General features: G+C 37.6%; 1 protein-coding gene across 3 annotated transcripts in view; it reads right to left on the reverse strand.

The window, feature by feature from the left end:
- The window catches only part of ANK2 (ankyrin 2, neuronal), a 602309-nt gene that overhangs the window by 21297 nt on the left and 555591 nt on the right, over window positions 1-25421 (reverse strand). For 2 of the 3 annotated variants that reach the window (XM_011997275.1, XM_011997273.1), the window contains 7 exons: window positions 24317-24413; window positions 20350-20578; window positions 19116-19241; window positions 16263-16385; window positions 13930-13962; window positions 11951-11972; window positions 1422-1496 (listed from right to left, as the gene is read on the reverse strand). In XM_011997275.1, coding sequence (XP_011852665.1) covers window positions 1422-1496; window positions 11951-11972; window positions 13930-13962; window positions 16263-16385; window positions 19116-19241; window positions 20350-20578; window positions 24317-24413 — 705 coding nt within the window. Of the gene's footprint in view, window positions 1-1421; window positions 1497-3025; window positions 9224-11950; window positions 11973-13929; window positions 13963-16262; window positions 16386-19115; window positions 19242-20349; window positions 20579-24316; window positions 24414-25421 lie in introns of all 3 variants that reach the window. The other variant, XM_011997276.1, reaches the window with a different exon arrangement.

Below are 25421 nucleotides of genomic sequence, written 5' to 3' on the forward strand. Positions count from 1 at the left end.
TTCCCAGCAATTCTACTTCTAATATGCCCTATAGATATACTCACAAAAATATGCCAAAGCACAAGAATATTTACTGCCATCACCAGGAAACCACCTAAAGCCCATCAACAAAGGCCATTGATAAAATTATGGAACCTCCATATAGTGGAATTAAATACCCACTTAAAAGAATGAAATACATATGTATATGTTAACACTATGAGGAATATTATTCAGTAAAACTTTTCTTACTTTTAAATAATAGGCATAAATATAGGCACTGTATACTTTTTCTAAAAGCATGAGAAGGTATTAGCAGTTATTTCTGAGGCACACGGCTAGAAGACAGACGTAGGTGTGAGAGTCATATTTACTTTTCATTTTATGTCATTCTATATGGCGGTAGGATGTGAATTTTTACCAAATATATACATATTGCATTTACTATGTAGGTATGGATACAAAGATATTTAAAGAGCAAAATAAATAATTCTGAATGTTATCTAGTAAGTCAGTCAGGGATAGTTTGGTATCATTTTCTTCCCTAAATCCCCAAATTAGTTAAGTCTGATCAGTATGTAAGAATTACTTTAAGATTATTAAAAGTGAGAAAGTGGCCACTTCTCCTGTTTTCAGTCATGTACTCTAAATTATCAGTTATCTTTATGAGTATTATGGGCTCCTATTCATCAACAAATCTAAGAAATGGAAAGGAGAAGAATATTATTTTACAATGTTTGTCTCTTTGAAGTAGTCACAAGTGGTATTAAAAAAAAAAAAAAAAGACTAAAACAAAAAAGCCAGACTGACAACGTTGTTTTACTAGGTTAAGTCACAGGTAGATGAAAATGTATAGTTTTTAAAACCTACAAATCATAATGTGTAAATAAAGTATATTGATTTTAGAATTAACTTTTCCTTAATAAACTATTAACATAAAAATTCTACACATAAACACTCTCATCTCTCAAAAATATTAGTGAAATATCTCATTCATGTGTGTTTTAACACTTACTCAAAGCAAATTTTAGTGCTGTTTCCTATGAAGATTTTTGACATAAGGTATATAAAAGAAGAAGCCCTGGTTAAATCTCACATTAAATATGGTAAAAATTACATCTAAAAATTATTTTGAAACATAATAATCTCCCCCAAATTTAGATATTCACAACTGCCAAAGGAGGTTCCTGAAGGTGGGTATATTCTCTAAATCTTCTAATGGAAAGTTATATTATTCTAAATCTCAGAAATGATAAAAGGCCTGCCCTGGGCTGTATATACCATTAGCTGATGCAGAGCCCAGGTTTTCTAGTACTTAGTTCATTCTTCTTTTCATATATTCTTTCTCAAGAAAGCGAGGGGTACCTTTTATGCTGTGAATGACACTTGACTGATGCATCTATGTCAGGTTTTGTTGAAAACCTGGGTCACATTCTTTTTACCTGTCCAGCTGAAGCCAAGGTGATCAGCAATATAAGCCAGCCTTTCCTCGATCCGTTCCTGCTCATCTTGTGGATCTGGAGAAGGTCAAAAACAGAATGGCCAAAGGTTGTCTATGACAGGAGAGGAACCACAGTACTGATTCATTCAAAGAAAGGAAGTCACTTCTCCAAATATTTGAAAGCACAAACTAGATACTACATTTCAGATCATATTGCATGTCTGATTTCTGGGGTGGAATGGGGAATAGATCTAATATGAATCATGAAAACCATCTGCTTCCATATCTCTTTAATCAAGACTAGTTACTAGACATAATTATATAAGTTGCTGATTTCTACTAATCTTATGACTTTTCTTTTAAATTATTGGAGAGAATACTGCCCACCAAGAAGACCACCATCTTGTTCATGAAACACCAGAGAAATCATAAATGGGATGCAGAAGGGGAGCAATTGGCTAGGACCTTCTATTATTGGTTGTGGAGGGATAGATCATTTCCAGGTCATTTCTGAAAGGAAACACAGCAGGGATTCACAAGAGATGTTGATCATGAGTTGATCAGGCCATCCTGATTAGTGTGGCCAGAAACAGCATTTGGTCCTGGTGACCTTGGAGAAACAGGGATAAAAGCATATGCATTTATATGTGTATATTGTATCTGTATGCATACATGTCTTTGGGGCAAAGTTTCTGCCTTCTTGTTATTAAGCTTATATACTACTCACTCCTATGAACTATAATTTTCCCATTCATGTTTAACTCCCACTGATTGATGGGCAGCATTTTAGACCATGGTATAGGAAATTTTGTATAACCTCAATTTAAGAACGGCAGTCTTCATTGTAGAGATATTGGAAGAACACAGGCTACTTTTCAAAGCCATCTATGGTTTCCTTTTTCATAAGTCAAAGAGCCATCGTCCCCTCACAGTCAACTTAAACTGTGCAAAGTTTGAGTTTTTGTTGTCTGCTGCAGCTAATTAGAGTACATTCTCCATTCATCTACCACATAAATGAAAAGCATATTTTTACCTTAGGTTTGTTTGCTTAAAGTATTTACCAATGGTATCTGAAATCCAACCTTTCTGAATCAAAAACAGATCCACAACAATTAGAATTTCATGTTATGTGAAATCTTCTCAAGCAAATGGCTTCCTAATGATTACAAAATTGTAAGTACAAATTATTTTAAAGTATGCAAAGGTAAGAAGAAAAGCAATGAGTCTTCATACATAAACAAAATACAATATATTCATGTGTAAAAGTGCTTAATTTGAGTCTAAGCTCGGGACTTCAGAACAACAAAACTCAAAGCTCGCATGGCCTTATTACGTGCAGAGGCTAAAGAAAGGCAAGATCACTGTTGCCTGGTTATTATGTTTATGTTTTCCATAAGCATTCTCATTACTCAATCTTGAGATTGTTTTCTTAGACAAGAGTATACAAAGAAAGCACAAAACACAAAGGGCTTACACAAACACATTAGCCACTACAGAAAGCTTAAAGAAAATGAGACACAAATCATCAAATAAAACAACATACAAAAAAACTATATCAATTTTATGACATGCGTAGCACAGGGAATCCCAGTGGCTGGCAAATACCTTCAGCATGGTCATGGCCATTTTCATCAGGGATGCGTTCAATCAGAGTCTCAATAGACTCATCCCAAATGGGCCTTGTGTCAAAGATGTCCTCAGGAACTGAGTGCTCGGTCTCAACAGGTGGCAGATTTTCAATTACTGATACTTCCAGGGCACTACTACTTTCATCATCTGAAACTAGTTCCTGCTCCCTCTCTGACTGTGTCAGCCTATCCACTAACTTGGAAGCCTCATCACTAATCTCCTCAAAGAATTCTATGGAATTTCTGTAAAGGTCAAAGAAATGCTCTTTACTTTCTTTTGTGGGGCTCGTGCCACCCCTGCAGGAAGATGTGGTGCTTCTGCTCTTAACTGGCAATCGGGATGTAAGTATCTTTGGTCTTGTGGCCCCTTCTTCTGATTCTAACTCAAGTTCCTCTGCCCTCTCTCTGCTCTCTGTTTCTGTCTCAGTGTAGCTTCTGGTTTTTACTGGGCATTTGGTCTTTGAGTCCAAAGAACTAGCATCAGATTCAGATTTGCTTCTATTATCTGGTGCGATGCTTGTCATGTCCTGTCCCTGAGGAGCCGCTGTCTCCTGGACAGGGGTGTCTAGATCTGAGAGCTGCTGTTCAACTCTTTGGAGGGGTACTTTGACAGGGAGTTTGGACTTTGGTTTTGCTTCATCCTCATTATTTTCCTCATCTACACTGGATAGCAAGTCTTCAGAAAGGGAACTCTCATACTCTGCAGATGGAGGTGCTGGGGTGGAAGTGGGCATAGTCCTTACAGGAATTTTGGATTTGCTTTCAGTAGAAGGCACATTCTCCATGGGTGCAGTAGGAATTTCAATTACTGATTTCTGTTCTTCTGGGGAAGAATCGGGAGAATCACCACCCCTATCTGAATAAACAGACCTGGTGACTGTGGAAAAATCTAACTGGACTTGTGCAACTGGTTCAGAAGAGTCGGGGCAGGATATCTGCTTTACACCAGACAGAGGAGGCATATCACCCGTTTGCATGGTGGGGAGGTCCTTGGTCCCTACACTAACAGCCTCTTTTGTCGGTGTTTCAGGGGAGGCTGATATCCCCATTTGGGGGTTAAGTTGAGCATCCGAAGCAGGTATTTCCTCTACTTCCTCACTCAGGTCATCTGGAAGTAAGTCTGCCTCATCATCCACTGTTTCTTTTGATTCTGGAAGTGCTAGTGATTCAGTTGATGTCTCCAGCGGTAGGGGCTCAGCCCCAGTAGCCCCTTCTTTCACATCTTCAGAGAGAGTCTCTTCCCTGGATTCTTGACCAATTTGGAAAAAGTGAAAACTTTCATCTGCATACGACCTTTTGGTCATATCAATGGCACCACTTCGGGTCATTTCAAACAATTTTCCTTCCTGAAACAGAAATGGGTTTTGCTCACTTGTTGGGGTCCCCTCTTCAGTTGGGGTCCTAGCAGGAGTGGTGTCAGGGGTGGTACCCTGTGATTGTCTGTCTACCATCAAACCAAATATCTTTTGTTCTTCCTCTTTCACACGAGCCTCAAAAGCTTCATCATCTTCCCGAATTTCACTCCAAGAATCAGAATCCACATCAGTTTTTGTGATGATGACTTTGCTTATTTGTTCACCAACAACTGCTGTTGTAGCTGACATAGTAGGCTCGAAAGATGAAGAGGCATTGTCTGATTGCATTTCCCACAAGGTACTTTCTTGTTGGGATTTCACTTTTATGTCCTGGCCCTCAAAATTAGATTCTGTGCTTAAAACAGTTCCACTAGAGGAGCTTGCCACCACAACGTCTTCAACAGGGGATGTGATGGTAACAGAATACACTTCAGAAGAGTGAAAACTTGTGGTGTGATTTGCATCTGTTTGGGTTTTGCTTTCTTCACTAGAGAAAAAAGATTGGGAAGGGACATTTTCATAAGGGCTAGTTATTTGGCGATCACAGATTTCATCCGTCTCAGCTAGGTCGGACACAGGAACATCCATGGAAAATCTATCTGTTTGAGTAGTAATGGATGAGTCTTGAGTGGGGCAGTCCTTTGGTAAGTTCTCAAATGTTTCATCAGTTTTTGTGATTTCTGTTTTTTGAATAGAAGATGTGGTGGATATGTCTTCGTCTAATTCTTTTCCTTCAGATACCAAACAATGAGGCAAAGAGGACGAAGGTGAAAAGCCTTCACTGGGGCAATCTACTCGTGGAGATTCTGCTCTAGAAACATCAAGCTCTTCTCCTTCTGTGTCTTTTTCATGACTGCCTTGGAGAGCTAATGATTCTTTATAGATGACTGGCTGTTCATCAATATCATCATCAGTTGGACTCTGCAGACCTGAAGAGACAGGAGCAGCTGAGCTGCTAGGACTCATGGCCTCACACCCATGGCCACCACAGATTTCTGGCTGATCAGTGTCTCTGTTTAGCTTATCAAAAGAATTATCTGCAGCTTCAGTGGAAACAGCGTGACTGTCTTCAGCTAAATGGGATTCAGAATCTTTTTCTCCTTCTGATTTACCTGGTTCTTCCTGAATCTCGTCATTCATCTTGAAAGTATATTGTTTGGAAACAATAGGCTGGAATTGTACTTCTTCTGGACTGGAATTGGAGTCCATGCTTGATGGAAGTGGTGAAGGAGGTTGCACTCGAATCACTGGTTCTGGTAAGAGGCCTGAGTCAGCACCTTTTTTTAGCTGTGTCAACTCAGGTTCACTTTCTGAGGAGGAAGACACCTTCCTGCTCTCTGAAGTTACTAACCCAGGGACACCACTTTCATCCTCCCCACTGCCTGTACATTTCGGTTCATCCACGTCTACTGAACAGTCTGCATCTGGGTCAGAGGATGAAGAGGATTCTTCTTGTTTGGGTTCTTTTTTGTAGTCCCTTTTCTGCTTTGCTTCTTGTTCAAGTTCATCAAACATTTTGATTTTGGTTACCATTTTAAACATCTCCTCTTCAGGTGTGAACCTCTTTTTCTCCCCGTTTTCTGAATCATCCTCCTCTGCACATTCATGAATCACAGCTGGTTTTGGTGTACTTACATCTGAGGTTTTGGGTGTAACCTCATAGCTGACTTCTTCGGAGCTGGGGGTGTCGGGAGAAAGGGGACTCTTCCCTGAGCTCTCCATGAGCGACGTCTGCTCAAGACTGTCATCCTCAGCACTGCCGTCAGGGTCTCGGAGTAGCCGGGACCGCACAGAGGCTACTTCCATCAAGAGTTCTGTTTTGGCAACAGCTGCAGGAAGAGGAAAGTGACTTGGAAAAATTCCAGCCTTCATCTTTGGTTCAACAGGGCTGCTTTCCAGAGAGTCACGGCAAGGGGATTCTTTCAGAGGACTTGGCTCCAGAGAATCAGGGGTTTTGTGTGAAGAGTTATCTTCTAGCACAGGGCTGGCTTCCAGAGAGTCTTTGTGGCTCACTGCTAATGAGTCATCAGCCACAGCACTGAGGACTTCACTATCTCGGCTAGGGAGTGCAAGTTCTAACCCTTGGGGACTTCTAATGACTCCTTGAGGCTTTGATTCAGTTTCTGTATCTGTCTTTACAGAAGCCTCAGGCAGCGGCGAGGCCTTTGTCTCATCTGAGGTGGCTGTGGATTCCTGAGCCTCACTATCAGCTTGTGTCTTGTGGGCTGAACTACCAAAGGTAGGTTGACCTTCATCACAGGCTGCCTCCTCAGTCAGTCCTGTGGGTGTCTCTTTAGCTAATGCTACACTACAGCTGCCTGTGCAATCATCTTTTCTTTTAGCGCTTGTGTCTTTGGGAGAGCCTAGAGTGGCCTCTTTCTGAAAACCCTCAGTAGAGGTCTCCGAGCCCTCAGTGACTGTGGCACCTCGCTCTTCAGAGCCACCAGTAATGTCTTTGGTTGTGGGATGCTCTTTTTCTGAATGAATTTCTGTGGTGGTTTCTATCTTGGTGCTTTCCTTTGTTTCCCCAACTTGCTCCTCACTTTTCTTTGGTGAGAAAGAAAGGCTTTCTGGGCTTGTCTCAGGGGTCTCTGCTAGGCCCTCATGCTTATAGCTTTCTTCCGAACTAATCTGAGGGGTCCCCTCCATTAGACTGCCGCACGGAGAGCCGGCTACCCCCTCATTCTTTAGGCTTTCAGAACTGCCATCTAAAGCACCGCTTTGTAAAGACAGAGCTGGAAGGAACTCATCTTTCATGTAGTCGAGTGGAAATGTCGTATTGAAAGGACTAGTGAGTACTTGGTCTAAATGAAGCTGTGCCTTTTCTGTCTCCTCACTCAGGCGAAATTGTTGGTATTTGTCATTGTCTTCCAACTCTTGCTTAATGACCTCAGAGAAGTCAGTGGAGGTTTTCCTATCTGGGCTGATCTGGAGATCCATGTCTCCCTGCTCATCAGCCATTTTTTCTTTGGGGACTTCGCTCTCTCTGTGGCTTTCTCCTTCAGGTGCTGACTGAACAGGTTCAGGTATTTTGCGACTCAGAATTTTCTCCTTTTCTCCAGCTGCATCTTCTTTCTTAACTCCTATAGAGGAAGCACGAACTCCTCTTTTGGATTCCGTCGTGCCCGTTACCGGGAGTCTCTGGCCTCGTTTGATTGTCTGATTCTCTGTTTTCTGAGTTTCTCTCTGGGTTAGTATCGGCCCCTTTTCTTTTTCTATCCGAACTTTACCTTTCTCTTGTGCCTGCTTTTGTTTTGCTGATTTGTGCTCAAAGAGTCCAGTTTTATGTTTAGAAGGGTCCTGACCTGACTGGAAAGCCTTCATCAGCTCCCGAACAGACATGGTTTCTTCGATCCTCTCTGTTTTTGAAGTGGGGGATACAGGTGGTTGCTTTTCTGTTTTGCCAGAAGGTGACATAGGCAGGTGCTTTTCGGTTTTCCCAGCTGTTGATACAGGTTGGTGCTTGTCCGTTCTTCCGGACGGTGAAACAGGCAAGCGTTTTTCTGTTCTCCCAGGCGATACTGGCGGGTGTTTTTCTGTTCTCCCGGAGGGCGATACGGGTGGACGTTTGTCTGTTTTGCCTGAAGGTGAAACGGGTGGGTGTCTTTCTGTTTTTGTAGATGACACAGGGGAGTGCCTTTCAGTTTTTGTCGAGGGTGATACAGGTGAGTGTTTCTCAGTTTTACTCGAAGATGACATAGGTGAATGTCTTTCCGTTTTTGCAGAGGGAGACACAGGTGAGTGTTTCTCAGTTTTACTTGATGGTGATACTGGAGGGTGCCTTTCAGTTTTGGCAGAAGAGGAAAGAGCAGAGTGTCTTTCTGTTTTAGAGGAGGGAGACCCTGGCGCATGTCTCTCTGTCTTCAGAGAGGGTGATGCCGCTGGATGTGTCCTGTGAGTGGTCTTTTTTGGCACGTCCTCCTTGCCTTTGACTCTGATGGGCAACTTGCTTCGACCTTTCTGTTCATCTTCCACTCGCTTCTGAAGGGCCTTTACTTTGTCCTTTATGGAACCAATGGGAGTTTCTTCTATCAAAGGAGATGTGGCCTTGACAGTGGGAAGAGGTTCAGGGGCTAAACCTGGGTCTTCATCTAATGACTCTTCTGAACTACCTTTTTTAAGTTCAGCTTTCTCTGCACTAGCTTGTAAACCTTCCTCTTTTTGTTTCTGCTTTTCTTTTAATTTCCTTCTTACTGGCTTCTTTATTCCCAAGCTTGGTTTTTGCTGTTTCTGTGTACTCTGTGTCTCATCTGGGGGTATGTCTTTCCCTTCCTTTTCAGAGCTCTTGCCAACAGCCAGAGCCTCACGTTTCTTCCCTGCCTTATCCTGAACTGTCTGTAGCTGCTCTGAGTCTTTCTCTACTTTTCCTTTTATCTCTTTATCTATTCTAACTTCTACAGATGGATATTCAGTGATTTCTAAAGGTGCTTTTTGCCTAGCCTCTTCTATTTCCTCATCACTGACAATAACCCATTCCTCTTCCACTAATCCTCTCTCAGACCGAGAGCTCTGCACACTGCCTTCATCTCTTGTGCAGGTTCCACTTCTCAGGATTTCATTCACTTTCTCTAAGTCCTCTTTAACTCTTTCAACGATTTCAAAAGGCTCTCCTGGCTCTTCCTCAGCAGCCTTCACCAGCTCCTTCACTTTAATAGAACCTGCCTTATCAGACACATCTGTGGTCAAGATGGCGGTCATTTTGATCAAATCTTGTTTCATCTCAGAAACTTCAGAGAGCAAGTCCGGACTTGCTAGGACAGGAACTTCATTAACGAGGTGACTTTTCAGGACAGATGTTTCTGTAGATTCTGTCTCATCATCTTTGATGTGAATGAAAAACATTGAAAGTAAAATGGAAATCAAAAAATATATTGGCAAATGTAATCAGGACTGAAACGACACAGCGTCTTTTCCTGTGGTGGTGGTGGGAGGGGCAACAAAATGGGCTGGGAATGGTAGATCCACAAGGCCTCAGGGTACAAGAGCAAAGCAAGGCTAACGGAAAAAAAACAACTGAAAAGGAAAAATGAGCAGGAAATAACTTGCTTAATTTTTCTCACTTGTAGCACATCCACACATACAACAAAGCTAAAACAAGACATACGCACACAAAAAAAACACTACGTATCAAAACAAAGAACGCAGTGAAATTACACAGAGGTATCTCAAGATTGTTCAGACGTTACAGATCAATGTTGAAGAAAAAAAAAACATGGAGAAAAAATAAGAAAAAAAGCATTAGAAATTGCAGAAAGTTGATTTCCTCTAGGAGAAAGCCAGTAGTAGCAAGCTCAGAAAAACATCTAATGATGTATATACATTTTTAATCATATAAAAATCTGAAATTCAGTATGTTTAGTTCTACCAATATACAAAGACTATATAAAATATATCTGCATCAGCTGCAAACCGGCATTTCATCTAAGGGAAATTCACACCTAACAATGAAACAGACACTCTGGTGCTAAGAGGCATGGTCCTTTCCTTGGAGCAACCTCCTTGTTGAGACACAGAATGGAAAGACCAAGGAGGGAAATAAAGGAAAGGAAAGAAAAACAACAGAAACAACAATTGTGATTAAACTTATAAGTGAGTCCAAAGTTAAAATGTGATGCATGGCAACCCAAGTCAGAGACAGTCACACAGGACACACACACAGTTTATGTAAGCCAAGTTATTTCCATGCAAAGCAAAGGTGGAGTAAAACTGCTGGGAGAGGCGGCCTTGCTGAAACGCATGGGCAGGAGGATGGCAGGAATTTAGAACAGATATGTAAAATGTTACTGTGGCAAAGTGTACTTATTTCTCTACGAGTCCATGCATAAGCTGCTGAAGGTGGTATACTGGAGGCTTAGGTTGTGGGGGCTTATACACATTAAAGGTAAGGAAGAAAACTCAGTAAACTCTTCTAAAATGTGCTCATAAAAAGACTTCAGGTAAGAGTCCCTTCCACAGAGCCCTTCTTTAGAGATTAGTTTATACATAGATGAAAATAATCTAATGATTATCTTTAAAACAAAAGCAAACATGAGTCTGTATTTAAAACGTTTGAAACACTCAAAACACCTAGAAATCCTTCAGGAAAATCCATGGCATTATAGCAACATGGTAACATTTTTTATCTTTCTTTTCTTTCTTTCTTTTCTTTTTTTTTAACAATTGAGCCATATGGATGAATTAATTTTTAATTCTTACTAGTTTGTATTGGGGAGCAAAGTAAGAGGCCATTTAAATAAATGGAGTAGTTCTGAAGAAGAAAGTGAGAGAATAAAGTAAAATCACTTAAAAAAAGGAATCAATGAAGGCAGTGTGACATGTCATATAAACAAAAGTGCCTTCTCTTGGGAGAATCTGTGTTTGTTGAGGAGATACAGTATGTGAATATGTGAATATTCCAGATCTGAATAATGCTTTAACATGAAGGTAAGCCTCATTCAAAGCAACTTCAAAAACCTGGTAGTAAATTACATTGTCCTAGGACTTTTTAAAAAAAGCCCTCAGATCATTGTATAGGACCAAATGAGCATATTGAACATGGTTCTAAGTTTTCTCATTTTAGGACTATACTCTGAAATACAGCAAATCAAAATAAACTCTGAAATAAAATTTACTGATATTCAATAAACTTTAAAAATCATATTTTTAAAAAGCATTTGGGGCACGAAAGCAGAAATCTGTAAAATTCAACTGGAGCTTCCACATAAGAAGCCAGAGAGTCACTAGAAACAGTCCAACAAACTAAAATGTTAATTGGCTATTACAAACCTGAAATGAGTTCTATGACAGCTCTTTTAAGGTCTGTAAAAAACAGTTCTCCCTACTAGATCAGGTTTGGGATTTGCATCATTATTTAAAATTAGCCCTATAATAATATGCTGTTGTGATTAGTAACTTTATTCAGGGGGTTTTAATTTTTGCATTCTTGGCCCTTCATTTTTGTTTATTTTTGTTTTGTTTTGTTTTGTTTTCAGAAAGTTTTCACAGAAGTCTGTTAGACCTCAGCTCTAAAGACGTTGGTTACACTTCACCACAGTAAAAAGTGCAAGAGTGGGGTGGGGGAAGGGGCAGGCATTGGATGGGGTTAGCTTCAGCTAAGAACTATTAGACAGTATCACTTTTGCAGTTGTATCCTACAAAAATAATGAGCTCTCTACAGAAGTCACTATTGCATTACATAAAAAGTGATACTGTCATGTCAGTGCTTAAAAAATAATGAGATGACAATGTTATGCTAACAAATGGACAAAACGGTAGGGTGGGTTTCTAAACAAGCATAACAGCAATACCAGGGTTAACAAGGATGTCAAAAGAAAGTGAATGCTTAGATGAATAATCATTGCATTTTACTGCTAATTAGCTCGCAAATCAGGTATATTTGTAATTTAACTGGCCAAGCTGCTTTTATAAATATATTAATGATTAATAAGGATAATATAAAAATTTAATTACTATAGTGGTTAGTAATAGCAACTAGCTTGCATTTTAATTCATGCTTCTTTTTATGGTAGCCAGCTTTCAGACAAACTCAATTTTCTTTAAATTCTTACTTTTTTCTGATGTCATATCGATCTGAAAGAAAACATACATAAATTGAATGGTTACAAATACTGCCTTGGCTGATAGCCCCTGGTGTGCACAAAAAGCTCCTATCCGTAATTATACATGTTGGGTGACACCATAGCTATAGGAAGGTCAGAGTAATTTGCTACAGTTTTTCCTGACAGTCTCCATGATTCTTATCCTGACTTTGGAAAAAAACTTCTGTTTTCTAGACACTACAGGTAGAAAGTCCTTTCTAGCATGTTAATCCTGGGAAGATATGACCCAGGCTGGTTTTGATGTTGGGATACATATTTATTAGGGAATAAGTCAGAAAAAGGGTGAAGTCAGTATTAAATAATAAGTTTCCATTTAGTGGAGAAAAAGGAAAGGATGAGAAACAGCAATGCTAGGGTGATATGTTCTACAGAAGTAGTTTCATTATCATTAATAATAAGTCAGCATTCCAGATACTGAAAAGAATATGAACTGGATCTATTGTCCTGAATAGTTCCAGAAAGTATTCAGTAGGAAAATCATCTAACAGATTTTTTTGTTAGAAAAATTGGCTTCCCTATCATTTTTAACAGCTGTGGTGGTAGGGTCACTGAGTACAGGAAGGAAACGGAGTATGTGAAGCAAAGAGTGACTGTGCAGTTGAGGGAAAGAATGACTTCAGTCTTAAGTCGGTTGTGTATATGGCTATGTACGGCAGGACAGTGAGTCTATAATCACCCTTCTCACCCTGCTCCATTGCCAAGGTATCAGAAAAAAAGTGAATCCAGGGGCATCTTCTGAACTGATAAGGTCTTACATTTTAAGCTGGTGGGTATAAGTGTATTTATTATATTTTTTTATATTTTTTATTTTGAATGCATTGGAATAACATTTAAAAAAAGAAAACTAGTATATTTGAAAACATTTACATAAAACTAATAACATATGCATCTGTCTATCTTAGAAACAAATACATTATTTTAAGTTTTCCAATTATGTTTTTCATTTCTATTATAATATTTGGGCATTTGCAGATCTTTATAATGGAGACAAACACACATTTGCTTTAAATATTGAAGCAGGTTTAATTCATATAGCTATTTATTCAAGGTAACCTCTCTAAGATTTGCTTTCTTCATCTATAATGTAATATTTAATAACAAACACCTCATAGGTGGTTGTGAGAGATCGATATTGATGAGGCATGTGCAACACTTAGTAAAGATCCCACTTTATAAGAAATTCTTATTATTAGCATAGTTCTGCATTATAATATTATAGCCCAAGGAATCAACTATATGCCTCTTAAAGTCTTTTGGTCTCAGTGTTTATCAAACTCTTTGGTCTTAGGGCCCCTTTACACTCCCCAAAATTACTGAGGAGCCTGAAAAACTTCTGATGGTGAGTGATATGTATAAACAGATACCTGTATTACAAATGAAGTCTAAGAAAATGCTAGAACCTAAGAGTATGCAAGCATACATTCCACTAATTGCCAGAGTGGCAATGTCATCACATGTAGTATAGACTCTGGAAGACTCCTCTATAGTTTGTGAGGATATAGAAGTTTAAAAGGCAAATAATGTCTTAGTACATTAAAAATGTAGTACATTTTACTAAATGTAGTAAATTAAAAATTAATTAATTAAAAATTAAGACATTAATAATGTCTTAGTATAAAAAGAGTTTCAACCACTAGATGTCTTCCGACTAAGAACTCCTGAGATAATGGTTTAGCTCTCAGTAGTTGGTGGAGAAAGATAGTATTGCATAGAGACATGGCAACAGTTTATAGGGAAACTTTACTATTCCCTTAAGTTGCTCCACAAGATGAGAAAACAGAGGCTTAGAGAGGTTAAGTGAAATTGTGCCCCTTTAATTACTAAGAAGAACCGCCTACCCCTTCTAAGAACACAGGTTAACTATGTGCTCTTATTAGTGGTTACAGCAATGACACAGCCGTTAACAAGTGACACTGTCATAAAATTACCTCTTCCTCCTGTTCTTGATCTGACTCTGATTCCTTTCCGCCCCAAGATGCCATGCAAGATGGAAAAAAGAGAGAAGGAAGAGTAGAGAGTATTTAGAAGAAAAGGAAAGAGTAAATAAATACCCTTTCAACAAGCATCAACAGGCAAGCATACAGTCAGCATACTCTTTTTTTCTTACTAACAGTTTATAGAAGACAGGCAGAAAAGAGGATTGGCTTAAATACAAAGTTTATAGATTCAAGAGACAAAAGAACCAATATTATAAATTTACTAATTTCAGATACTAGGTCACCACAGCAGTCTCAAAGTTTGACCTTAAATGAAGTGGATGGCATTTGTCTTTAGAAATAGTGATGATAATATCCCAATCATTACAGATATTGGTTGAAAATATTAAAAGCTACAAATAAGCATGTATATTTTTATATATGGTGAAAAATTTTCAATACACAGGCAATATTTAGAAGCGTTATTCTAACAAAGAGCTACTAAATTCTTTCTTTTCTTTCTTTCTTTCTTTCTTTCTTTCTTTTTTTTTTTTTTTAATAGAGACAGGGTCTTGCTATGTTGCTCAGGATGGTCTTGAACTTCTGGACTTAAGCGATCCTCCTGCCTTGGTGTACCAAAGTGCTGGGATTACAGGTGTGGGCCATGGTGCCCAGCCAAGAGCTATTAAATACTAAGGTATATTTTCAATATACAATCTCTGGCATTTTTTTTTTCTTTTTGAGTTACAAATTAGAAAATTGTACTGGACTATCACAGCATTAATAGCTGTGTCTGCTGTGTCTTGACTTAGAAATAAAATGTAATAATAAAGTTAATGCTTTCTCTTAGAGCACACTGAAAGCTCACTGAAATCAGCCAAAGCTCAGTCATCTTTCTGTAACACTCAGGTGGCTTGCCCGCAGCAGTACATATTTCTTTGTGGCTCTTATTGGCATACTGCCTCCGCTGACTCACTACTAATCAGCAATACAAACCCCAAAACACATTCTGCACCATCAAAATGCAATGAAATTATGCTCATTTGGGTTGACATACCCATTTCTATATTTTAATTCTTGGAATAAAATGTATATTTACATATATAAATAATATTTTATTTTATTCATTTAATAAAAAGTTACAATGTCAAACCTAATGCTATGAGCTTTTCTCTATATGGTTGATCTCTATTTACAAAGAATAATTCATTAAGCAAATATAAAATTTGACAATTGTGGTGGGGAAAAAGAAATATGGGACATTTTTTGTTTTCTGATGTCAAGATTTAGGATTTTAAATGTATCCCTACTTCCCCTCCAGGTCTCAGCAGCCGTCACTCATCACCCTGCCCAACCTGTTATATAGACACTGACAACTTCTGCATCCACCTATAGATTGCCATGTGGGAGCTTCCTATTCAAAAGAAATATTGGTTAAAAAAAGTTTAAAAGAATGAAACATAAATTATCCACAACATTTAATTGATTTAGTTGTCTTCTTTGATTTCATCAGAGTATTCAAGGAATTACGTGATGGGGAGAGGTTTGAAAAGAAAATAATTCCTGTAGGTAGACTTGGGGTCAGAATTAATGTGTTTTTTTCTTTTCAACAATGTTTTAAATCTACTCCTCATAACATGGCGATATGTTTTTTACTAATCAACTATTTCTACTATTTTTTATTCTAACTAACAATTTACACAAGTTATGTTGCCTAATCTGCCCTTGAACTCCTAGGCTCAAGTGATCTTCTCACCTCAGCCTCCAGAGTAGCTGGGACTACAGGTGTGCACCAACACACCAGTTTATATACTCCTAAAATATGATAAGTTAGAAGATTAATAATTACTTAGAAAAAATAAAATATCACGGGGCAGCTCTGAATTTAATAATATGTAAGCCACCTGTGAATTGGTAGTAAACAGAGGCTGATGAACTCTAATATTTTCATAGGGCCAAATGTGCTAGTATGGTTTCAGGAAAGCACATGAAAACAATAATGAAGAAAAGCCAATTAGTTTTAAAAATTTCTTCAAAAAGTTAAATCTGAAGTCACATTTTCTTACTTCCATGCCCATTGTGTATTAATAGAATTTTTGCATCAAAGTGCATTTAATGTGAAATCAGGTGGCACTATGATTTTTCTTAAGTGGAAATTGTAAATTTGACAGAGAATCAAACGTGATTATTACATGTGCTTTCATTCAGTCTTTGTTTGTATTCATTTTCTTGGTCAGTGCAAAAGTAATTGCTGTTTTTGCCATTACTTTTGCACTGACCTAATACAAGATTTAAAAATCAATTCCTACACTACCTGAATTGCACTATAGCAGATTTTACAATACCTTTGTATAAATCGGCAAAGTGATGTTTAAGTTGCAAATAGCTTGATGCACCAGGCCTCTTGTGGATTTTGGCTCCTTCATAAATGATAGTCGTCCGCAGGGTTCCTGAGTCGTATCGCGTACCTTGAACAAGACAGACATACATGCTTCACCCATATTTGACGTGCAGTATTTACTTTAACTAGATGATGCTTGAAAAGGGAAAGTAAAATTCATTTGTTAATGCTAGGTAAGAACTCAAAGGATTTCCTTTCTCTTTTCCTATTACCATTTGGAAAGCCTTTTTAAAAATCATTCAGCTTTCTTTTTTAGTCTTATTTAAGTACAGTAGACAAAAATTGCATATATTTAAGGTGTACAATGTGATGATTTGATATATGTGTACATTGTGAAATGATTAGCGTATCAAACTAATTAACATATCAACCACCTCAACCCCCTTTGTGTGGTGACACTTGAGATCTCTCTTAGCAAATTTCAAGTATGTAATACATTACATACAATTAACTATAGTTCAATGCTGCACATTAGGTCTTCAGAACTTAGCTCTTAAAATAATTGTGGTAAAATATACATAACATACAATTTGCCATTTTTACTATTTTGAGGCAGAAAATTCAGTGGCATTAAGCACATTCACAAAGTTGTATAAGCACTACCTCTATCCAGAACGTTTTTCATCCTATGCAGAAACTGTCCCCATTGAACAACAGCTCCCCATTGCCCTCTTGCCCAGCCCCTAACAACCTCTATTCTACTTTCTGTCTCTATACGTTTGCCTATTCTAGGAACGTGTAGAAATGGAGCCATATAGTATTTGTGTCTGCCTTACTTTACTCAGCATAATGTTTTCCAAGTTCATTCATATTGTATCATGTGTCAGAATTTCATTCCTTTTTAAAAAAATTGTAATAAATATATGTAACATAAAACTTATCATTTTAATCATTTTTAGGTGTCTAGTTTGGTGGCATTAAGTACATTCACATTATTGTATAATCATCACTACCTTCCATCTTTGGAACTTGTTAATCTTCCTAACTGAAATTCTAGTATCTATTAAACAATCATTCCCCATTCTCCCCTTCTCCTGTCTCTAGCAACTACTCTTCTACTTTCTATCTTTATTTCATTTCAAGGAGAGGTCAAAAAAATAAATTAAAAAAAATACTTTCTCTCTTTATGAATTTGACTACCCTAGGTATCTCATATAAGTGAAATCATACAATATGTGTCCCTTTGTGTCTAGCTTATTTCATTTACCATATTGTAGCACAAATTAGAATTTCCTTCCTTTTAAAGGCTGAATAGTATTCCACTACATGTATATACCACATTTTGTTTGTGGACGTTTGGACTTCTGGGTTGTTTCCATTCTGGCTACCATGGCTAACGCTGCTAAGAACATTGGTGTGCAAGTAATTGAGTCTCTACTTTAAATTCTTGTCAGTGTACACTGAGAAGTGAATTGCTGAATCATATACTAATTTTATATTTAACTTTTTGAGGAAAAACTGTAGTGTTTTCCAAAGTGGCTGCACTATTTTGCATTTCCACTAGCAATGTATTAGGTCCCCAAGTTGTCTACATCCTTCCTAACATTTGTTTATTTTCTGTTTGTTTGTTTTAATAATAGCCATCCTAATGGGTATGGAGTGGTATCTCTTCATAGTTTTGATTTGCATTTCCCTACACTGTTGAACATCTCTTCATGTGCTTATTGACCATCTGTGTATCTTCTTTGGATAAATGTCTACTGAAGCACTTTGCTCATTTTTTATTGGGTTGTTTGGAGAATGATTCTGCACACCAATGATATCAAACATTAGCTTAATTATATAGCTGTCTATGTTAAATGGATCCATTACCCCGAGCAGTTACTGCTTAATGTGGTGATCTGTAAGAATCTATCATCAGTCAGGCAAAACAATTGAACCAGAAATGGCACAACGAGAGAGACTCAGCAGAGATCTTTGGAAAACTCAATAAGAGGTTTGCAAACACAAGTTTGGAAAGAAAATAAGGGGTTAAAATAAAAAGAGTCATTGCTGATGAACAATTGGAAATGAGTAGGTGAAGTAGGACTGGAAAAAAAAAGACAGAAGCCAGCCTATACCTGATAGGATTGAGCGTTAGGACCACTAGATTAGCGAAATAAATTGTGAGAAACAAGAAAAATGAGCTTGGAAAATAAAGCAGAGTAGAATTATTACCTCCTTTTTATTTCCTGAATCTCTTATTCATTCATTTGTGATCCCTTAGAGATTGGAATCTAAAATGAAACCTGCATATATCACCTCAAATCCCTAACTCGGATTAGGGATTTGTTGTCTCTGTTTAGAGATGCACACACACATGTCTCCATGCTGTTTATTGAATGAATTTATGAAAATATATCACGTCTATAGCTCTATCGGAGATAATTTCTTATTAGCTTAAGTGAGACCTGGGTCTTTTGAGAGATTTTATTATAAAAAGTTGCCACTTAGAACTCTTTTGATCTCCACACTTGTGAAGTTCACATATATTTTTAAATCTAAGCATAAATATTTAAAAGTTTTAATAGATAAACAGACTTTCCTTCAAATTTGGAAAATACTGATCACTGTGCCTAATTAATGAGTTGGCTATTATTTGTCCTGTTCTCATCCTTAAATATAGTCTATAAAAATTCAGGTTGACTTTGAACCTCAAAAATAAAAATGATTGGTTTCCCAGGGCAGTAAAACATTACAAATATGGTTAAAAAGAAAACTCTGAAGATGACTGAAAAGCAAAAATTTTCTGTTACTAAAGTCAAATTCTTCCTTGATCTTGAAAAAAAGACATCATGAAATTCCATATATGTATTACCTTGACAAATAGAGGAAGTCTATTTTCTTTGAAGGCAAAAAAACTGAATATATGATGCTGGCCACTTTTAGTTAATGGCACCAAGTTGCCGAAACAATCAACATAGATGGGTTTTCCTTCTAACACCTGAGTGAAAACAGAGAAATAACAATAAAGTAGCTGCAATTACAACTTGTTGTTTACACAAGGAAGTGGTAGTACTACTTGGAACTTCAAATTCTTATAATACACATACAACAATCTTTAAATTGACAACTGACATTCTATCTGTGGCACAGCATGTCCAGTGCTTTTTCTTCTTATTAGTAATGGGAATCATTAATGCATGGTAGCATATAATGCTCTCATTGTAAAAACTGTATCCCATTATTCCACAAACCCAAAATACATTTAAATCCTAAATTTAACTTAGGCTTGGGTAATTTTTTTTTTTTTTTTTTTTTTTTTTTGAGATGGAGTCTCACTCTGTTGCCCAGGCTGGAGTGCAGTGGTGTGATCCTGGCTCACTGCAACCTCTGCCTCCCGGGTTCAAGCAATTCTCCTGCCTCAGCCTCCTGAGTAGCTGGGATTACAGGCGTCTACCACCATGCTTGGCTAATTTTGTATTTTTGGTAGAGATGGGGTCTTGCCATGTTGGCTAGGTTGGTCTCAGACTGGTGACCTCAGGTGATCCACCCACCTCGGCCTCCCGAAGTGCTGGGATTACAGGCGTGAACCACCACGCCTGGCCTGCTTGGGTAACTTTTGGCATTGTAATGAGTCAGGTTACTGGACTTCAACACCCAAAGACCTACACTGATGGAAAATTCTGAAATAAGAAAAAGTAATGTAGAAAAGCACTAGACATCCTGCTTCAACATTTATGCAAAAGGATATACTTCCCAGACTGTTTTAGTTACTATTAAAAAATAAGGACAACAAGGAAAGCTAAAAACATCTAAAGTACTACAGTCACTTACATACTTTGAGTTTATCAATAACTCATAATTTTTCCTCAAATAATCTTTAAAGGAATCATCTTTTACCTTCTCACATACACCAATCAGTCCCACTGAATAGGTCCAAAATGACTAAAAATGGCAGATTTTGGATATTGACCTTCTAACTGATCAAGATGTGCACTGGTCTTTCACTTTTTAATTATTCTATTTATTAAATTATATTTGAAATGTAATCTATTAATACAGGTATAACAGCATGGCATAAATTATTATTATTATTTTTGGTACAGTACCTCCACATCCCTGCTTCTGGCCACCTCAGCAAAATTTTCTTGTTGTTCAAGGGTCTTATCTACTTTATCATCAGTCATGCAGAAACATCTCAACCTGGCTTCAATTGGGTCATGTGACTTGGCAAACACTACAAATTTGGCCATATAAGGTACGCAGATAATTTCTCTATATACTTGTGATGCAAAAGTGACGGATTCCTGGATCTGTCGACAATCTATCAGCCAGAACCTAATAAAATAAATAAAGTCAGTTATCTAAAGTTCAAAGTATACCACGTGAAAAATCAGTTCCTGCAATATGATCAAAGTAGTCAACAAATGCTTCTTGGAAATAAGGAAGTGAGAGAGGGAGATAATGAAAGAAAGTCAAAGGAAAGCAAAAGCAAGACAGGAAAAAAAGGAAAGGTAGGAGGATAGATGGGGAGGCAGAAGGGAGTGAAGAGAAGACAGAAAGACATCAGGTTTTTAAGATCAACTATTAAATATTGTATTTCTAATTTTCTTTTTTGGAAACTCTTCTGAATATTCAATTTTCTGAACTATATATTTAGTGTTTTAGAATCCTTTAGTGGAGTGAGCTCAATAGCAGACAGAAGACAAGGATCTCACTGCACGGTTTTCTATTTTCCTTGATTCCCCCTCCCTAGCTGTCATTTCATTTCCTGAAACTCTTTTCAACAAAATCTATCCAGCTTTTCCTCCCCTCATTATTCTTTTCCAAGGAACTCTCTAATCACCAAAGTGGAATCAACCCAACCATTTTTTAAAAACTGCTCCAGAACTCCTAAGTATTGCTGAATATAATTCATAGAAGAAATTATTGGCTCTAATTAATGACTTGATGATTTCCAGCCTCAACTAAGTCTGTGACATTGACTGGCAATTTTTTGCTCACTATAGTAATGTTACTAAATCTTATGACACTCTTTAAACTTCACCCCTCACCACAGGCCGTAAGAGAGCTAACTTCACAAAGAAAGTCAAGGTCATTAGATGGAAATATTTTCATTTTGTTATTTTATACTTCCAAAGGGTTTTTTTTTTTTTTAGACGTTGTCGCACTCTGTCACCAGGCTGGAGTGCAGTGGCGCTATCTCGGCTCACTGCAACCTCCGCCTCCCGAGTTCAAGCAATTCTCCTGCCTCAGCCTCCTGAGTAGCTGGGACTACAGGTGTGCACCACCACGCCCAGCTAATTTTTGTATTTTTGGTAGAGATGGGGTTTCACCATGTTGGCCAGGATGGTCTCAATCTCTTGACTTCGTGATCTGCCCACCTCAGCCTCCCAAAGTGCTGGGATTACAGGTGTGAGCCATCACACCCAGCCCTTCCAAAGTCTTATTCTATATTCTTGTGCTTTAGAACATTTTGCCCATGATTACTGTCCTTCCCCGGCCCATTTCCCATAATTTGAAATTATCATTACTAACATTTTTTAATTTTGTTTTTCGATTTCTGCATCTTAAAGTCATGAAGTTTTCTTATGCTCTTACCCTCTCTTTCTTTCAAGTTCCTGACCCACCTGTCTTTTATTCTTACTATGCTAAAATATACATAACATAAAATTTACCATTTTAACAAATTTTAAGTGTACAATTCAGTAGCATTAAATACATTCACAATGTTGTGCAACCATCATCAATATCCATTTTCAGAACTTCTTCATCACCCCAAACAGAAACTGTACCCGTTAAATAACTTCCTATTTCCCCCTTACTTCAGTCCCTTTAAATCTCTATTAAACTTTCTTGTCTCTATAAAGTTGCCTATCCTATGTACCTCAAATAGGTGGACTCTTGCAATGTTAGCTCTTTTATGTCTGGCTTATTTCAATTAGCAGAATGTTTCTAATGTTCAGCATAGTTCCCAGCTCATGGCGAGCACTTGGGTACCTTCCTCTTTCTACTGACCTAATTCTGTTCACTGTTTCTTCAATTGTTTGGTAGTTAAATTATTAGTAAAATAACATAATTCCTCCTCATTTTTTGGATATTTTAATTGGCTTTATTTTATTTACTTATTTTTTACATGTTCTCACAAAATAGCTGACTTTTTAAATGCAACTGCTTTTTTAAAAATTTTAATATTTATTTATTTATTTATTTTTGAGAGAGAGCCTCACTCTGTCCCCCAGGCTGGAGTGCAGTGGCGCGATCTCGGCTCACTGCAAGCTCCGCCTCCTGGGTTCAAGCTATTCTCCTGCCTTAGCCTCCCAAGTGGCTGAGACTACAGGTACGTGCCACCATGCCTGGCTAATTTTTTTGTATTTTTAGTAGAGATGGGGTTTCACCGTGTTAGCCAGGATGGTCTTGATCTCCTGACCTTGTGATCCACCCGCCTCGGCCTCCCAAAGTGCTGGGATTACAGGCATGAGCCACCATGCCTGGCCTTATTTTTTTATAGTATTTTTATTTTCATGTAGTTCTGGGGCTTTTGGTAATCTTTAAATTGCCAAATAAAAATTGTATATATTTATGGTGATTTATCACTTCTTATTCTACCCTGTAAGACCTTTCATTAAGTGTTGCCAACCAATAGTCCTACATTTTGTTTGTTGTTTTGTTTTGTTTTGCTTTGTTTTGGTTTTTGTTTTGAGATTAAGTCTCTGTCACCCAGGCTGGAGTGCAGTGATACAATCATGGCTCACTGCAGCCTTGACCTCCCTGGGCTCAAGAGATTCTCCCACCGCAGCCTCCCTGGTTCCTGGGACTACAGGTGTGCGCCACCAAGTCCAGCTAATTTTTGTTATCTCTTTCGTGAGAGACAGGGTTTCACCATGTTGCCGAAGCTAGTCTTGAACTCCTGGGCTCAAGTGATCCACCTGCCTTGGCCTCCCAAGGTGCTGAGATTACAGGCATGAGCCACCAGGCCCAGCCTCAAGCATTATTTTTGAATTATAGACTACATGGATAATTGTTGCTATCCCTCACTACACCTTCTCATTCTATCTTTGCATCTTTGCTCATGTTATTCTTTTTTCCACTTTTATCTGCCTATTAGGTTCCAACACATGTCTCGATTCACCTCTTCTCAGATACCCTCTCTAGCTATCCCAGTTAGAACACCCTTCTCTCATTCTTTTACTCCTTCTGGTCTATACTTCTTATTCAGAACACGTCATCTTCTGGATTACAGTATAGATGCTAAATTGGCAAAACACATTGAAACACAGAACTGTAGACTCAATAGTTGAGTCTCTGGGTGACTGGAACTATAAACATGTGCCACCACACCCAACTATTGCTATGCCATTACTTAACTATTCGTGCACTTTTATCTTTTCTCCCTCACCCCAAATAGGAATGTACATTTTAATTACTCTCAACTTCAGTTTTCTCATCTGTAAAATGGGCATAACGTCTCTTGCCCTTCTTAAGTCACAAAGTTGTTGTAATGTCAAGTTAAAGAGCGGTAACAATGCTTATCAATCAATTAAAGACCAAACGAATGGGAATTAACTTTAATCAATTGAGTTAACGTGTGCATAAGCAATAAAACTAGACTGCTTCACCGTTTTAAAGATGCATAATACATAAATAAGAAATGTATATAAGAGCCACTGAAGCCTCTAAGCCTTTTAGAGAAACCATGGTGAGATTTGTGCTGCTATGATTCTGTTGGAAAAGTAGTTCAGGCTATTTTGCTGACAACAGGAAATTATCATTCCTAGGGACTTTGGAAGTAGAAAAAGCAGCAACTGCTACTGACCAAGAATCATACAGGCAAAGCAGACAATCACTTCTTTTCCTTAGATTTTAATCGGATTGGTAGTACTTTGTTACTGTATTATCACTATTCTATTTGCTGACAGATCTAGTTTAAAATATTAAAGCAAAGGCAGGCCATATTTAAAATCAAATGAAAAAATAACTTTCAAACAATAAAGAAACAAAATAAAACAAAACAAAGGGCAGTTTTTTTGGAAGGGAACATATCATAGGGGGCTTTTCTGTGCTATATAACGATACCTGGCAGACACGTTTGTTGTAAAGGAAACACATTCATTGACAAATGTTAATGGCGTAGTTCCTGTAATATCTTCCCACTGAGCAGGGGTGGTTCCACCTGAAATAATACGATTGTTGAAAAAAATCAGGCAAAACTCCAGACTCTAGATTCTAAAATAAAGTCTTTGTGGTTCTGTCTGTGTTCACCAGCCCAATCTAACCTCTCAAAATGACACATTGAAAACAAAATGAATAAAACCTACATGTGAAAAAATGACACATTGAAAACAAACAGCAGACTAACACTCAAGAAACTAAGCTTTAGGGTAGTTATTTAAATAAGTGTTTATTAAGCCTTCTTTTTACTTCTATAATAAAAGTAAAAAGCTTTTATTATAATTGCTAGGCTCTGAAGATAATTTTGAATTGTATACAGCTGATTATTTTAAAATATCCTTTGACCAGCTAAGGAGCTGAACACTTTGTTAAAATAGTGAATATTTTAACTATTCTAACTAAATATTCTTTTGTTCCCATACTTCATATTTTAAGCAATTGTTTTCAAAAAATTTCCTCTCAATGTGCAATAAAAGTTTGGCCCAAAAAAGTTTGTAAAATAGTAAGAGCTCAATAAATATTGCAAGGTAAATGAAAAAAATAAATGAATGTCAAAGGATGACCCCTTTACATTGAAAAATTACCATGAAGGCTGATGGTGACTGCCTGTCTTTCATTTCTACTGAGAAATTAAGATCACATAGATAAGGACAAAATTTTAGTTCAATGGGCTGTAAGAGGAATATATGTTTGAAATGAAGGAAAGTCTTGACTCTAAAGTTTCTTAAAGAAGAGAACAAGTTATCAAAGAAAGGTTATGGAATTTTATTCCAGTAGGCCTTTAAAATACATACTCAGCATAACTATATGACACAGAAGAATACAAAAACTCAAATGTCTAGGTATTTAAACAATTAATACATTAAATTATTTGTTAATTTTCAAAATGATTTTAATTAAATTTCAGAAATGTTTATGAGAAACCTGTCTAAAGACATTGGGCTGGAATAAATAGAGTAGATGGTGTCTAGGCCCCTATAGTGTCTTTATTTAATCACTATAAGGGCAG

Source organism: Mandrillus leucophaeus, unplaced genomic scaffold (genome assembly GCF_000951045.1).
Source record: "Mandrillus leucophaeus isolate KB7577 unplaced genomic scaffold, Mleu.le_1.0 Scaffold535, whole genome shotgun sequence".
In the NCBI taxonomy this organism is placed as follows: domain Eukaryota; kingdom Metazoa; phylum Chordata; class Mammalia; order Primates; family Cercopithecidae; genus Mandrillus; species Mandrillus leucophaeus.